This window comes from Pagrus pagrus, assembly GCF_965226575.1.
Source record: "Pagrus pagrus genome assembly, chromosome: 16".
In the NCBI taxonomy this organism is placed as follows: Eukaryota; Metazoa; Chordata; class Actinopteri; order Spariformes; family Sparidae; genus Pagrus; species Pagrus pagrus.
In genome coordinates this window covers 7,246,675-7,261,875 of record NC_140200.1, presented here as the reverse complement: position 1 = coordinate 7,261,875, position 15,201 = coordinate 7,246,675, and the positions used below count along the sequence as shown (strand labels likewise).

The 15,201-nt window shown below is 43.5% G+C and overlaps 1 protein-coding gene across 1 annotated transcript; it reads right to left on the bottom strand.

Moving 5' to 3' along the window:
* Window positions 1-452: 452 nt before the first annotated feature.
* Window positions 453-14,241, bottom strand: rnf217 (ring finger protein 217). The gene is made up of 7 exons (XM_084376924.1): window positions 13,027-14,241; window positions 8,167-8,388; window positions 7,907-8,071; window positions 6,948-7,045; window positions 6,484-6,587; window positions 4,999-5,070; window positions 453-4,286 (listed from the first exon to the last, which is right to left on the bottom strand). Exons 1-7 carry the CDS (start codon window positions 13,987-13,989, stop codon window positions 4,207-4,209), a joined length of 1,704 nt encoding a protein of 567 aa, XP_084233050.1. The 5' UTR covers window positions 13,990-14,241; the 3' UTR covers window positions 453-4,206.
* Between the last annotated feature and the right edge of the window lie 960 nt (window positions 14,242-15,201).

The following is a 15,201-nucleotide window of genomic DNA, read 5'->3' as shown; positions in this document are numbered from 1 at the left end:
ATTTTTAGAGGGTTAGGGTTAGGGGTTAGACGCTGGGAAAATTTCAAACCGTGTTCATGGCAACAAAACCTGATATCTTGGACAAGATTTTGGGATAATTTCCAGCAATTTCAGTGACAAGAACAGGATAATTTCTGATGAGAAGTTGGGACAATTTCCAGCTGTGTTCATGGCAACATAACCAGATATTTCTGACAAGAGTTTGGGACAATTTCTAGCCGTGTTTGTGGCGACAGAACCAGGTAAGCAAAAACATGATCTCTTCCCGACCCTAATCAAGTGCTTTTTGAACCCTAAACCGAACCAGACCATATTCGCAGTGTTGGACAAAAACAAAGAAAAAGTTTTAAGTGTGGTTGCAGAGACGCACTTCGCCAGCATTATTCTGGTGACTGTGTTGTAACTTACACATTACATTTCCCAGTGCTTACACATATTACTTGTTCCCCTTATTAGTCCTGGATTAAACCTCTGACCCCCAGGCCGCGTTCATAACACAGCTGAGTCATGTTGGGAAAGTGAGATGTTTGCATCTCTTTTGACACTTCAGTGTTTTTTACCCCCTGGAATTAAATATGGTTGCAAAGCAGCTCTTAGCAAACGCATCGGGAAGCATTTACACTCTGCAGTGCTGCTCAGGAGTTTCTGTATGGAGGGCTCTGGGTACAGTGAACACAAAACAAACTCCCTGAGAGTGGATTCAAACCCAGAGTCAGGAACCTACTGAAAGCAGTGTGTAACAATACATGTTCTGTGCCCTAAGGAACAGTTTGTGTTTATTAACTCCCAGATGAGAGTGTTTCAGATCCCCGGGAGAAAAGCCAAGCTCATGGCATTGCACTGCAAAAATGTCCAACATGCATGAACATCAGCCCTGCTTTTCCTTCATGCCTCAAATCCTGGTTAGTGAAGATTCAGTGTTGAAATGTGCTGCAACACTCGGGATACAATCCACTGGTAACCACTTATAACCGAACTCTAAGTGTTCATTTCCTGTGGGGACTTTCCCCTCAACCCTTTATCATTTTATCATCTCCTTCTTACTTAAACATCTCTTATGTGCAGATATCTTGTGCTCATCTTTGTCTATTTTCCTTGAGTCTCTCTATTATTTTTCATACAACAATAAAAAAAAACAGTGGTGGGATAAACACACACAAAAACAATCTGTGACTGATGTTGAAACCATTTGAACCTGACCGCAGCGTGCACCCTCGGTAGCTCTGTGTCTTTTTCACATATCAGAGCCTCAACAGTATCCAGTCTGGGGGATTTCTGCAGCCAAATGGCAGCCACAGCTCCAGCAGACGTGCGCCCATTTTTCAAAACTAAGGACAGACAGCAGGGAGGAGGATAGGGGGATAAGTGAAGGACAGCAAGCTGGCTGCCGCCAGGTGATGACCTTTAAAGCTCTTGTAAATCTCCTGTTTCCTGGCAGCGCTCCAAGCGTGTGCTTTCTTGCAGTAGGTACCAGTGTGAATGAGCTAAGAGGTTGAGTGCGGAGGTTAAAAACCACGAGGTCAATATCCGAACTCTCAAGCAGACAGACGTCCTCTCGTCACTGCAAAAACCAGATACAAACCAAACTCTCGGCATCGACTCTTAAAAACCTGATCGGCAAATATTTAACATCCAAATTTAATCAAACACATATTCAGTGCAAAGCAACCTTTTGATAACCTCTGAACTTCTTCGGGCTGCAACTAATGATTAATCTGCTGCATTTTCCTTAGTAATCGTTTAGGCAAGACAAAGGGAGAAAAAACTTCAAATTGCTCATCATGAGCCCAAAGTGACGTCCTCAAATTTCTTCTTTTGTCCAACCAACAGTCCAACCTGAAGACTCTTCATTTACGATCATAAACTACAAAGAAAATCAGCAAATCCTCACATTTAAGAAGCTGGAACCAGCAAATGTTTGACATTTTTTCTTAAAAAATGACTGAAATGATTTATCAGTTGGCAAATAAGTTTCTTTTTGCTCAGTTAAATGATAAATTGACTCATTGTTGCAGCTCTAGAACTTATTTCTTTAAAAAAACTTAACACCCTGTTAAACTCTCAGCAAACCACCACCCAACTACATAAAAAAGTCAAATCTTAAATACTTCTGTTTATCTACAGGTACCATTTGCAATAGTATGTTCAGTCATTTCCTGTCCAGACTCCACTACACACTGACAGCATCACCACCCAAACCTCAGCAACACACAACCCCTAAAAAACAAATAACAAAAAAAAAATCTAACAAAGGGACAGGTCCGTCCTGCCACATTCAGCGATTTGTTTTGGCACGATTGCCGCACAGCAGCTCTTTTTCTTTTTTTTTTTTTTTTGATGATGCAGACGCTGGCATACAGTGTGTGGGCACAGCAGAGACAACCTGCCAGGCGGGGAGGGCGTGTGAGCCGCCATCGAGCCAGGCAGGCAGAGAGGAGGGTCCAAAGGAGAGTGAGGAGGACAGGGACACACAGAAGGAGGAGTTGATTTAAAACCACAACAGAAACCAATGGAGGCTTGCCAGAATGCCTCTTGGCATTATTTCATTTAGGGGCCACTGGGCTGAGTATTTGCAAAAAGGACCCTTTTTAAAAGGGACAGTCCACCCCAAAATCTAAAATTCTTATTTCTTGTGCTATTTATCCATATAGATCATTTTGTGAGTTGCAGGGTTTTGGAGGTATCGACCGTAGAGATGTGATACTCGAAACACACAACAACTGTGCATCCACTCATGGATGAGAGGCTCGTGTTTGTGACAGCACCGGATGTAAACAACAATGGCGGCCTCCTCAGCTGAGATAAAATTTTAGCTTAATCAGCATGAGCAGATGCACGCTTCCTTCTGTGACTCGGTTGGTGGGTGTAGTTTGGTTGGAAGAATATAGTTCCAACATTGAACTATAAATTGAAAACGACATATTATATTATTGATATATTATAATTACTGGTCTTGTTTGCTTGAAATAGCTGCACAGGGGCGTTGCCAAGACGGCTACTGAGCAGCAAGACTTGTCTAAATGGCATTGATATTATCTGAGAGAAGGCAGACATCTCTACAAAACTCAGCAACTCACACCACAACAATCTATGGATAAAAAGCACAGGAAGGAGGACCATTTTTAGATTTTGGGACTGTCCCTTTAAAGCTAAGGTGTATATGGCCTTTAAAACTAGGCGTTGCTCTTAAGGTGGGGATGCACGACCCAATTCAACCCTTCTAGCAATCACTTGAGATCAGGCTTAGTCAAGGTTAACCAGGTTAGCGGAGAATAGTTAAGCATCTTCCTTCCATCCCTATAACTTCTGTCCTCTCATGTTATTCAGTGTGTGCTCGTCAAACACTTCAAACCGGGGAACTTTTAAATCCAATGAAAACTGAGTTCCCAGCAGAGGAAGATGAACAACGTCCCGCTGTGTTGCACCTGTAAGAACTAATTTTTACATCATGGCTTGTTTCCATCTCGCACCAGTCGACTGCAGCACAACAGTGCAAAAGTTCAGTGAGGAAAATCTTATTTCCTCAATTTCTCTGTGAGCTCATCTTATCCTCTTCATGCTCTCCAAGCAGTCAGTGTTCATAATTTCCTGTATCCGACACTGCGAAACCTTCAACCTTCCATCTATAATAGTATGTCATCATATCGGGCTAACCAACAGGCTCCAATTAACACATTCTCACAAGTGTAAACAAACTGCATACGTCTTATAACCTGTGTTTGTTCTCCTGAAAGACAGCTGGATAGTTGTTAAATGTGTGACAGAGGAGTGAAAAGCTGCAAATGTACACTGCTGAAGCTTCCTGCAATGTGCTGGCCAGCAAGAAAATCCCCTCTGGTTAAAATATCTGTGAAATCTAGTTGAGATTTAAAGGATTCAAACACTTTTACAAGACAGTGGTTGCTCCAGAAGTCAACGGTTTTTCTCGCTTGAATAATCCTGATAAAGCATTACTTTTGCAGCGGTGGTCCCGTGAGATATGAATATTCTCGACGTGATGACGTGCGTGGTTCATCCAGGCATCGCTCTTATTGGTTTATGTACTTCCCTAATTGCCGGCGTTAATTCCACGATGTTCCGCTCTCAGACTTTTCGCGATGACTCAGGCTGCCGTGTTTCGTCCCTGAGGAGATGTGGGCGTCGTCTTCCGAGCTGTGTGTGTGTGTGTGTGTGTGTGTGTGGTCTGGATGAGGTGCAGGGCAGGTTTCAGATCCAGCGTCCGGAGCCCTGCGTGCGCTGCTTCTTCCTCCTCTTACACACATAGTAGACCGGGAACACGACCAAACCTGCACACAGAGGAGATGGTTGTAGCGATAACAGTGGAGAATGATGGATTAAAGGTGCACTACGTAGTTTTGAGGGAGACACAGTGCTCCTTTAAAGCTAACTATCACCATTTCCTAATGATATTAATGTTAATTTTTGTGAAACTATTACAAGCACTGATGAATTTTCTATATAGGATCTGATTGGATTATTCCATCCTACAGCACACTGCTAACAGATTTGGCATTATGTGAAAATTAATTGAGCAGAAAAAGAGAGAACCGGAGAGAGACGGCAGCACAGAAGCGCCGATTCTAATGACGACAAAAATAAATATGAATCTGCCATCACGGCACGTTAGCCTGCAGCGGATCATCTGTCAGACATACAGACACGGGGAAGAGATTAACACTAATTACAGTTCAGCTGAGGCCTCGATAGTTCACAACACTGTCTGACAGAGTGCACACAGAGTGCAGCTGGATGACTAAAATGTAGCTTCGGGGAAGTAGAGTGACAGTAAGAGAGCGATAATCTGGATGTAGAACAGTTTAGCTCTTAGCACGCCGTAGCACATTATGGTCATGCATGCTAATGTACTGGCATGTGTTGTTTGGAAGCAAATATCTGCAAAACAGTCGAACCATTTCAGCCGTTATCTGTTTACCGCTCTCTCTGGAGCTTCATCCTGATTAACGTGCACGCGTGTGTTCATGCGTGTAATTATGTTACCTATCACCAGGGCGAGAGCTCCGAATACCACGACCAGCAAAATGACCACCGGAGCTATCAGCACCTTGGTGGCTGCAGAGAGTACAAAAAAAGAAGAGAGGGAAAGAGAGGAGCAGAATAATAATCATTAATAATGAATAAATGTCAGACAGAGGAGAAATAGTCTGATTTAAAATTAATGTGTTGTTTTGTTACATTTTATGTTTAAATTTTAATGCATCCTTGCAGAATATTTAAGATGTTTGTCCACTGGTGCATCAGTATGACTGTGGAGGACTAAATCCTGGATGCTAATCCAAAAAAAATCAACTCAATCTGCAGTAAAATGTCCCTTATTACATGCTAAATCTGCACCGCAAGCAGCCCATAGCATGAAGACAGTGATGAGAGCTGTAATGGGTAAAAGGTTCTTGTTAGGGACAAATTGGCCCCCAGTTCAACAGGCACCATGCTGATATAACTAGCTGTAGCTGTCATGGAGAGCTGAGTCAAACAAATCTACCGGAGGAGCTCAGCCTCCTGGAGGCTTGCTACTGCATATGTCTGATAACTGTGAATGGATAATTATAACTAACATGACATGTCTTCCTTTCACACTTCATTATGAAGCTCTCTGCCGTGGCCTCAAATGTGGAGGGGTTCATTGCCGTTGCTCCAGAGGTGAATTCATGTCCGTCACAGATGAGACGCGGCTGTTTGCTCTCAGTAAGAGTCTCAACAGGCCATTAGGCAATGTAGAAACATTTGCTGCTATTTCTCTCTTTAATCTACCATTATAATCCACAGCTGAGTGCAACACGGTAAAGCTGATTTACTTTGGGTCACAAGCATCCTGCGCAACACAGGAAATCACTTAGTTAAAGGGCCTCTATGTCACAATTTGTAGCAATTTACATGTATTAATCACTGTTTTATTTGTGTTATGTGAGTGGGTTGTAACATGATGTTGTTTATTACTTTCTTTGTGAAGGACTCGGGTCGGATTTAGCTAGTAGCTAACATTAGTTTAGAAATGAGTCTGCAAACATGAATCAACGTTTCAAAGATTCCCTTTAAGCAGATTTACAGAAAATAATGCAGGTGGAGGAAATGTGGGCGCACCAGACCGGTGAACTGTTTACCAGCAACAATAGTTTATTGCCTAATGAGAGCATTGGCAAATCAGTGCCTAGTAACACAGACACAGTAAATGTCCTACTGGTTAGCAGGAGTGTGAATGTGTTGCTGTAAAAAGATTCCTGGCTATATGCAATGAAAAACAATTCTGTAGCCGCCATGCTAGCATCTCTTTGAGGTTGGACTTCTTAAGCTAAAATTTGTTGTTGCAGCTCTAGTCTGGCGCACCAACTGAATAACATTTCCTTGCACAGAGCCACTCACATGGCTTCAAGGTCCTCAGACAACTGATGTTAACAGGTTACTCGTCAATTAAGAAAAGTACAGATTCAGGATTCTTTTTCTGGATATACAAACACACCAACTTACCACAGACTGACCCTCTAATTAGCCGTCTCAGATGAGGTTTGTCTGGTAGATAGCGATACTTGCATCCAAACACACTGAGGTTGGATGTATGGTCCCCAAAAAACCTGACAACAGAAAGGTTAAGATTACATCAGGTCAGATTGCACAGTGAGGGATGGAAAACAGTGTTGTCAAACATAATGATTTTGAATATCTGAAACCATTTCAACACCTTCCAAAAAATCAATAACACATGTAAAAGCTGCACTTTCTCGCTCTCTCTTCTGTCTGATTGGGAGTTGACACATGGACCAAGGACTAAAGTCAGAAGCAGTGTTGTAAAAGTACCCAAAAGTCATACTTGAGCAGAAGAGAAGATATTGTGTTAAATAATAGTCTGAAATTCAGTATCGTGACAACACTAATGGAAACTGCCGCCGGAGAGAATACATTTTTAAAAGTTAAACACACTAAAAGAGTCTAACCTTAGGTGACGGTAGCGCTCTCCACAGCGGTAACAGAAGTTAGTGTTACACTGTGTACATGTCATATGGTCACATCCCTCTGTACGCTGGATATGGATCTACAGACAGACACAAGGAGAAACAAGAGGTGAAAGGAAGAGAGAGACAGGAGGAAAAACAGAAGAGAGTTGTCTGTCTTCTTCCTCATTCTATGCATTATTTAACATATTGATAAAAAGTTAGATGCATTGTTGCGAAGGTCAGAAGTACGTTCACTCCTTTAGCTGGAGCTGAATAACCTTTTCAGCTCAGTTTATTGTAAGACGGGTGCAACTTACTGGATCTTTGCTTTAGCAAAGAGTGCAGCCTCATAATAAACTGGGCAGTGCGTTTAGCTGTTCTCAGTCTCTTTTTCCAGCTACAACACAACACAATGCAGCATGACAGCAAATGTGTTGGCTTCACAGTCGAACAGGATCCTCTCTTCTGCTTCCAGAGCAGATATTCAGAGACGTTAAGCGTCAGTGTGACGGACGCAGATGGAAAGCGTTTGCTGCTGTGAGCAAACAGTTCCCATAAACTGGTAATTAGCCTAATCTATGTCTTGCTCTAGTCGTCCTCTGACAGTCAAATTAGATATTGTGTAGACTAACTTAGACCAGGCTCGTTTTATGACCGTGAGAGTGAGTCCACCAGATTTGTGCAGCAGAGACATCATTATTTTTGTCTTCCAATATGTCCACCGTCTCTGTGTTTCTGTTCTGCTGTTTCACATGCACTTTAAACCTGGGGCCTCCACCTACAGCTCTCCATCCATCATCTCTGTTTGCTCTTGTGCCTCTTAATCTCCATCGATTTATTCATCCACAATCATTTCATCCTTCATCAGTCAAACCCCTTTCCATTTACACACACCCACCTCACATGCATCCTTCCGCCTATGTTGTTCCTCAGAAAACACAGCCTGTGCCAGTTCTTACCTTGCACTGCGGACATTTCTGGGCATTTCTTTGCCCGTGCTCTATGACGCTAGCCCAGCTTCGTAGCAGCTTGTCGCCTTTCCTGTAGTCGCGACATTTGAGCCCGTTGTGCCATGGAGCATGGCATTTAAAGCACCACACGAACTGGCAATTGCTACACTGGATCTAGAGTCGAGACAGAATACAGTTGCTTTTAAATGTATCTGTAAATAATGCAATAGACGGCTACTTGTGTTTTGGAGCCACGCCTTTCTTCTTACCTTGTACTTGTGCTCCGACCGGGTGGGGTGGTGCTCCTTCAGAGAGGTGAACTGGCTGCACTGGGGGCAGGGTTTGGTGCTCGAGTCCAGCTGACTCAGCTCCAAAAAGTATCGATATTTCGCCACGTCCTCATTGGCTAAATGGGAAATCACCATCCACTCCTCCAGGTAGCCGCTGCACTCTGGGATCGGACAGCTGATGTAAGGTTTGGCTACTCGCACCTGGAGAACATCACAGACAAGAGCTCTTATTACTGCAGGAGAACCAGACTGAAGGATATTAGAAGGTGTATTTTGTAAGAACTGGCCAGATTTTGACTGTAGCTCCAAGAGGGGGCAGCATAACCGCTTACTGCTGCTCACTATACTGGACTGCCGTTAGCATGTAGCTCAGTTAGTGGTAGAGCCTCTAAAACCGACAGATGCCAGTTTGAAAACAGCAGATACAGGAAGGAGGTGATTTACAGCAACTCTGACTCCGGGATGACACGACACGGCAGTCTGGGACGGGAGAAGCAGTATTGTAAGACCCAACAGGCCGGGGCTAGCTGGGTAGCATGCTAACTTCAAAGACATCTCTGCAACACAATACATAGTTGCCTTTGACATAAGGTCAACACTGTTGTTTCTTCACACTCTGGTGATAATGTTAATTTTTTGAATGTTTCAATCTAACATTTTGGCCACATCTTAACAATCGCCCCTTTAAAATAATATATGTTAACATGAAAATGTTATGCAACATCATCTGCTGCACAGTGTGTTTACTGGATCTGTCTACTGTGGGTTTCTTTGTTGTTGTGGTGGCCCGTCCGTGCCAAACCTAGATGTGGAATATATTCAAGTCACGGATGAGGAATGGTAAATAATTTACCAAAGAATAGAGGGCGTAAGAGGAAGATGAATGAAGGGCTTAAGGAGGCAGCAGGATAGAGTGGAAGTTGATGTGTATAAAAGCACACATTAGTTTGTCCAGATCAAGTGTTCATCAGTCACGTAAACCACGTGGACCTTATCCACACACTGACTGCCTCCAGGGCCTGGCATTTTACTACCTGCGCACAGGACACAAGTGATGCTCTCGCTCTAGGATGCACTATTTCATAATCTCACTACACTTTGTTACATAAGAACACACATTTTTCTATCTGTTCACAGCTGGGTTCAACAAAAACCAAAGAAATACTGTTGTGTGTTCAGACATCATCCAACCCGACTTAAAAAGTGGAATAGGGAAGCCTACAGAGACAGTAAGTTCCTCAGTTAAGTTCATCTCTTATTCTCTTGTTTCCTTTTCAACATGTAACTCTCTCTTTTGTCTTTATTTCCTCCCAGGGCAGCTCTTCTTCTCTAGTTCCTTCACTCTTTCTCTTCCTCATTTCATTATCTTCCCATACTTTAAGTCCATCAAAGCCAGCAAGACCTGCTGTACTGACACATGATAACGCAGCTTGTGTGTATGTGAGCGAGTGTGTGAAATGACAGCGGACAGACAAACAAAGAACAATGGCTTCAGCATCTGATGGTGTTACACCCAACATCCCCTACAGCACGTGCACACACACCCACAGACTAAAAGCCTATTACATGATTATGAAAATGTATCCTCTGCAGGGATGAGAGCTGATGTGTGTTGTTGCCACAACAATAAGGCTGTGATGACCATTGCCAGACTGGTTGGACGGGTTAGGACTGCTGCCACTGTGTCTTTCACATACACATGTGACAGTATGGTGCAGTGGTTAAAATGTGGGTGACTTCGTTCTGTCATTTGATAAAACATAGGCCAACTTAAAGTCATATATGAGATTAAAACAGTAAAACAATGAAACCAACAGTGGACATATGGGCAGAGGTGACTAAAAGCTCAGTCAAGGCTGAACCCATTACTGCAACCTGCGTCAGTTGTAACCCCCTAAACGCCACATGTTGCAATTAAGAGTCCTTAAAAACTAGTTAGCAAGCAAGCAGAGAAGTTGAAATAATTTGCTAGAAGTGTAATGGATATGCAGTTGAAATAACATTTGTTTGCTTAAAATAGTGATGGATGAACAGTTAAAACAATTAGCTATAATGTTGAAATAGCTTAAAGTAGGTCAATTTGTTAACTTCAAATAGAAATAGTTATCTAAATGTAACCAAAATACATCAAAGTAATAGCTAAGCAATCAAATGCATTAGCTTCAAGAGCTGAAATAGCTTAAAGTGATGGACAAGCAGTTAAATGTTTAGCTACAAGAAGGATAAACAGTTTAAAGTGTTAGCTAAAACGAATAAACAATCTTCATAGTTTGCTAAAAAATAACGGATAAATGGCTAAATTTAGAATAAACAGTTGAAATAGTTAGCTAAAAATAACAAATAAACATCCGCCACTTAATGCCACTTAAAATAAAAACTTTGATAATTTAGCTGCATGAGAAAATAACAGTATACGTTTATAGTTTAGTTCAGTTTATAATCCATTCATTAAACCATATTTGTATCAATGAAGGGGTACCTGAGATCATCCAATAAGATGATCAAAAAAAACAGTTGGACTATGATGTAGTGAAGCTTGTGTTCTCACTGAATCTAAAACACATCTAATACATCTAAACACTTAACATCTAAAGGTAGAATAAAGTCTAAAATCGAACCTACAACCCAATTAATACTTTTCAAAACAAGCCCAACAACATTGGCTTGATATGAAGAGGCTGGTTTAATCCCTTTGCACAAGAGCATAGTGAGCACCACACCAGTGTAATCCTGTCTCCTGCTGCATCCATCCATCCACCTGGCCTGCATCCTCGCCATTACGCCTGAGAGCAATGTACTGAATCTCCTCCAACAGTGTATCTATGACCGCATCCTCTAATCTCTCTGACATAATGTTTACTCCATCTACTGAGGGTTAACACCAAGCATGTGCGCTCAAATAAGTCTGCAGTACATTAACAGTAAAATATTCCACCTACACATGATAGTTTACATGACCCGTATCTCATCCTCAGCGTGCTTATCAGAGAGTACGCTTGTCTCTGTGTTCGGATGATTATTCAAGCCTTGTTATCAAAGCAAGATAATTGCAGATAAACAGTAGTCATGATGACTGATAAAAAACTGTTTTATCTAAACAGAGTAAAGCAGATTATAGCAACAGTAGCAAGGAGCAAAGATCCCAACTTACTCTGGCACCAGTTCAGGAACAAGGCACTTTAAAAAAAAAAAGAAAAATCCATCCTGAAACACTTTGGCTCTGTTAGAGAGCAGTGACTGGAAATCTGCCTTTCATCGCCGAGTCTCTATCTCCATGGCAGCTACACTGGATTAATGGAAGTAAATATTTCATCCAGCTATTATTCACTTTCTTGATTTGCAAGCGTAAATCCTCACCGGGATCGATCAACAGGAGCTCTCAATTAACTCCTTATTTTGCAACAACTCTCAAAAATCATGCAGGCGGAAGACAGAATGAACTGTAGTCACAAGACAAGTTGGGTCGCTATTGTGACCTGATTCGGTCGACTTACTTTTAAAAAAAAGACTTTGCTATTGTGCTGCTCTCTCCATGCACACCTAAAACATGCTGCTGGGATGCTCTGATGTATTTTCTGGCATGAGCAAAAGGCATGTTTGGACGTCAACGAAGCAATATAGAAAAAGATGAGGGGCCAAGCAGAGGGATTGTAAACGCACTAATATGTTGATTCCTCTCGTGATACAATTATCGATACACTGGCACCATATATAGATACATTTTTAAAAACATGAAGGCGCCCTAAACAGACTCCCCTGCCAATTTGACTTCCTAGAGTCATGACGTCATGGTGTAAACTTCTGTAAATTTAATCTGCACGCCAGTCAGTGTATGTGATAAAGAGGCACTGAGCTAAGACTGTGCATGTTTTTATCCACCTTATTCCCACCTCCCATTATACCAACCGTGAATTATAGACGCAACTTCCAGTGCGTCCCGTCACTAAACTGGAGCCGTCGTTTTCCGCGGTAACAGGATACTAATCCTTTCCCTTGGAGCGACTGGTACAGCGAATGATTCATTCGTGAACATCTAGGGTGACTTTATGGTGTAAATCAGGATGGGACGATGACGGATTTTAAGGCGGATCGCGATAAAAACACTAACAATAAGTTGAATGTGCTGAATTTTCATGATAGGAATATATTTGTGAATCGAGATAATCGTAAATGTCCTCACATGAATGACTTTTGACGTACAGTCCAATCTCAGTTCTTCTCACAACATGGTGGAGTATTTTGTTTTATTCAGACAGATTTGATTATTTTCTTGCAATGTATTGATTATCGCTGTATCGCGATACTATCATTATCGTGGGCATCGTATCCTGAGTCGCACTTTATCATGAGTTAATCACACCTCGTCAACACACAACTGAATTTAAATCGTGGATCTGAGGGTGAACTCTCCCTCAAGCACTTAAAACCTGAGACAATAAAACCAAACAGTGCACAAAGTCATCTCTTGTGAAAAGCATTCATTTTTTGTGATTTTTGTGCAGAATCCACGTTGCTGACCCAGATTCACATGAAAACAGTCATCACAAGATGAGGTGAGCTGTTACATTTCAGGAATAATCACATCATTTCATGGAAGCTTTTTTTTTTTTTGAGCAGCTTAATCAAAAAACATGGAAGTCAGATAAGTCAGCCCTGCTGAGGGCCGGGCCTGTTTTAATAACAGTTCCCAGAATTTCTTGCCTTGGGGTAGAAAAAGTGTGACAGGGACGGTGCTGACTGACCCAGTACTGCCTGGTTCTGGGACATCCTCACCCTGCTGCACTGCACACACCCACCTCTCCCCCTTTTTTTGCTCCCCCCTCCCTCCCTCCTACCAACCTGGGAGCTGACGTAGAGTTTCAGACACTCATCACACACGGCCTTCCTGCAGCAGGGCAGGGGTGCGATGGATTTCCCTTCCAGGCACACCCGGCAGCTCTGCATCGTTGTCTCTGTGCCGGCCTGCGCGGTGGACAGCCCGTGGGCCATGTCCCCGAAAGGGTCCACCAGGTCGTCCAGCGTGTACAGCGCCGGCTCGGGACTCGAACCCGCTTCCCGTCCCGTCTCCTCGTCCATTTCTGGTGACGTGACCGCCTCATCGTCTGTGATTTCTTTCCGACGGCTGTCGTTGGCGATGCAGTAAACAGTGCAGTAGACGTGCTCTTTAGTGCGGAAGGACTCGTTTAAAGTGGCCGTGCTGCTGTCCGCGTCCCCTTTAAGAGGACACTGACCTGTAACGGTTATTATTTCAACTCCTCGCACACCCGAAGTCGTCAAGTCGCTCAGGGTTGGCTCGTTTTCGGCCACCGCGTCGCCCGCCTCACGCTCCGACTTCCCACAGTCGCTCCCATACCCGCTCGTCACGTCGTTACAGTCGCTTCCTTCGCGGTTTTCACGCTCGTCCCCGCACTGCATCCGGCTGCTCGTGTTCAGCCGCAGAGAGGGAGACTTTGTCACCCCGAAATTCCTCCTCAAAATCTCGACAGCGCTCGCCCTCCTCCTCTCTCCTCCACCTCCACCTCCGCCGTTGCAGTTGTTGTTGTTGTTGCCCTTCGCATCCTTCTCCTCCTCCTCGCCGCTCCCCTCCTCCGGCTCCCTCTCACCTCCGCCCAGGGTCAACCCGGAGTCGGATCCAAAATCTCTGACCGAGCGCTCAACTTTGCTGTCCGTGAAGGAAGTTTCTGTCTGCAGGTTGCGGGACAATTTCACCCTCCCCTCCTCGAAGCTGCCGATAAAGCTCGGCATTTTACAGGCGTCAGCTATCGGTCCGTCATCTTCCATCCCCGATATGGCTCTCCCCATTTAGCGAGCGGCTCTCTCCCCGCACGGTCCCCTGCCTGTCTGCCTCTTATCCAACTCCTACTACCAAAACAAAACAAAAGCACAGCAGCTCGGGCTGCTTCCGGGTGTCGTCGTCAGCGTGGAGGAGAGCAGCGATAGGCCGATGGGAAGCCTAGTGGTGGAGGGCAGCCTGGCAGACTGGCACTCATGATGACACAGTGCACCAGCATCAGTGCAGCAGGTGGATACAGAACAGGGTGGTGGTCAGAGCCCAGCTTTACTGTGTGGCAACTGGTTTGAGTTAAACTGGGAATTTGTTGAAAGTATGTGGTGGATCCTGCTTTATCATTTAAAGGTGCAATATGTAGGAATTTTAGCTGAAAACATTCAAAATTAACTTGAAGTAATAAGTTGATGTGGGGTTGTATGAGGTACTTTTCCCAAATCAGTGTAGCACCGACAGCAAGACGTATTTTAGCCACCTAAAAAAACATAAATACGATTAAGTGAACGCTGTATTTCGAACATTTTTGGTGCTTTACATTGCCACCAGACATGGGAACTATGTAACGTTCGTGTTGCTCAGCTGTCTGACGGCAATGTAAAGGGCCAGAAATGTTCAAAATGTAGTGTATACTTAGGTGTGCTTTCTTTAAGGCGGCTAAAATACGTCTTGCACTGCTTCCCTGCTTCTCCACAAAGGGAGCTGAGGGTCATCTACTGCAGGTAACACACCTGTACTTCATACAACCCCACATCAGAGGACCCCAGCTATCACCTCAAGTTATCAACAGAATCAGAAGAAATAACAGTTTTAAGGTGATGACGCCTACGTACTGTGTTGCAGGAATATCTACTGAAGTTAGCATGCTAACCAGCTAGCCCTGGCCCCATCCTGCTTGAAAACTCCTGCTGCGCAAGGTGTCAACACAAATGCTACCCCTGGTGCCCCGAGCTCACAGTCCCAGCCTCGCTAGCTGCACAGCTAACTGAGCTAACTAGCTAACCACAGCTACAGTTAGCAGCGGATAGCCCCTTTTTGAGTTTGAATTCAGAAGGTGGCTGATTGGTATTTATTGCAATGGTTAAGTTTAGCCAAACATCAAAATTCATGGAGGCTGTAAATAATGACTGAATTTTGATTTGTGGGTGTACTTATCCTTTAAGGTCCTTGTCATGAGAACAGACCAAATCTAATTTTAAAGACCTGATTTGTTGCTTTGATTTGTTGTA

Coding starts and splice junctions, on each gene's coding strand:
- rnf217 (XM_084376924.1), bottom strand. CDS start 13,989: ATGGGGAGAGCCATATCGGGGATGGAAGATGACGGACCGATAGCTGAC. Junction 8,389..13,026: donor AACTCTACGTCAGCTCCCAG/GTTGGTAGGAGG, acceptor GATGTTCTCCAG/GTGCGAGTAGCCAAACCTTA. Junction 8,072..8,166: donor GGTCGGAGCACAAGTACAAG/GTAAGAAGAAAG, acceptor TCTCGACTCTAG/ATCCAGTGTAGCAATTGCCA.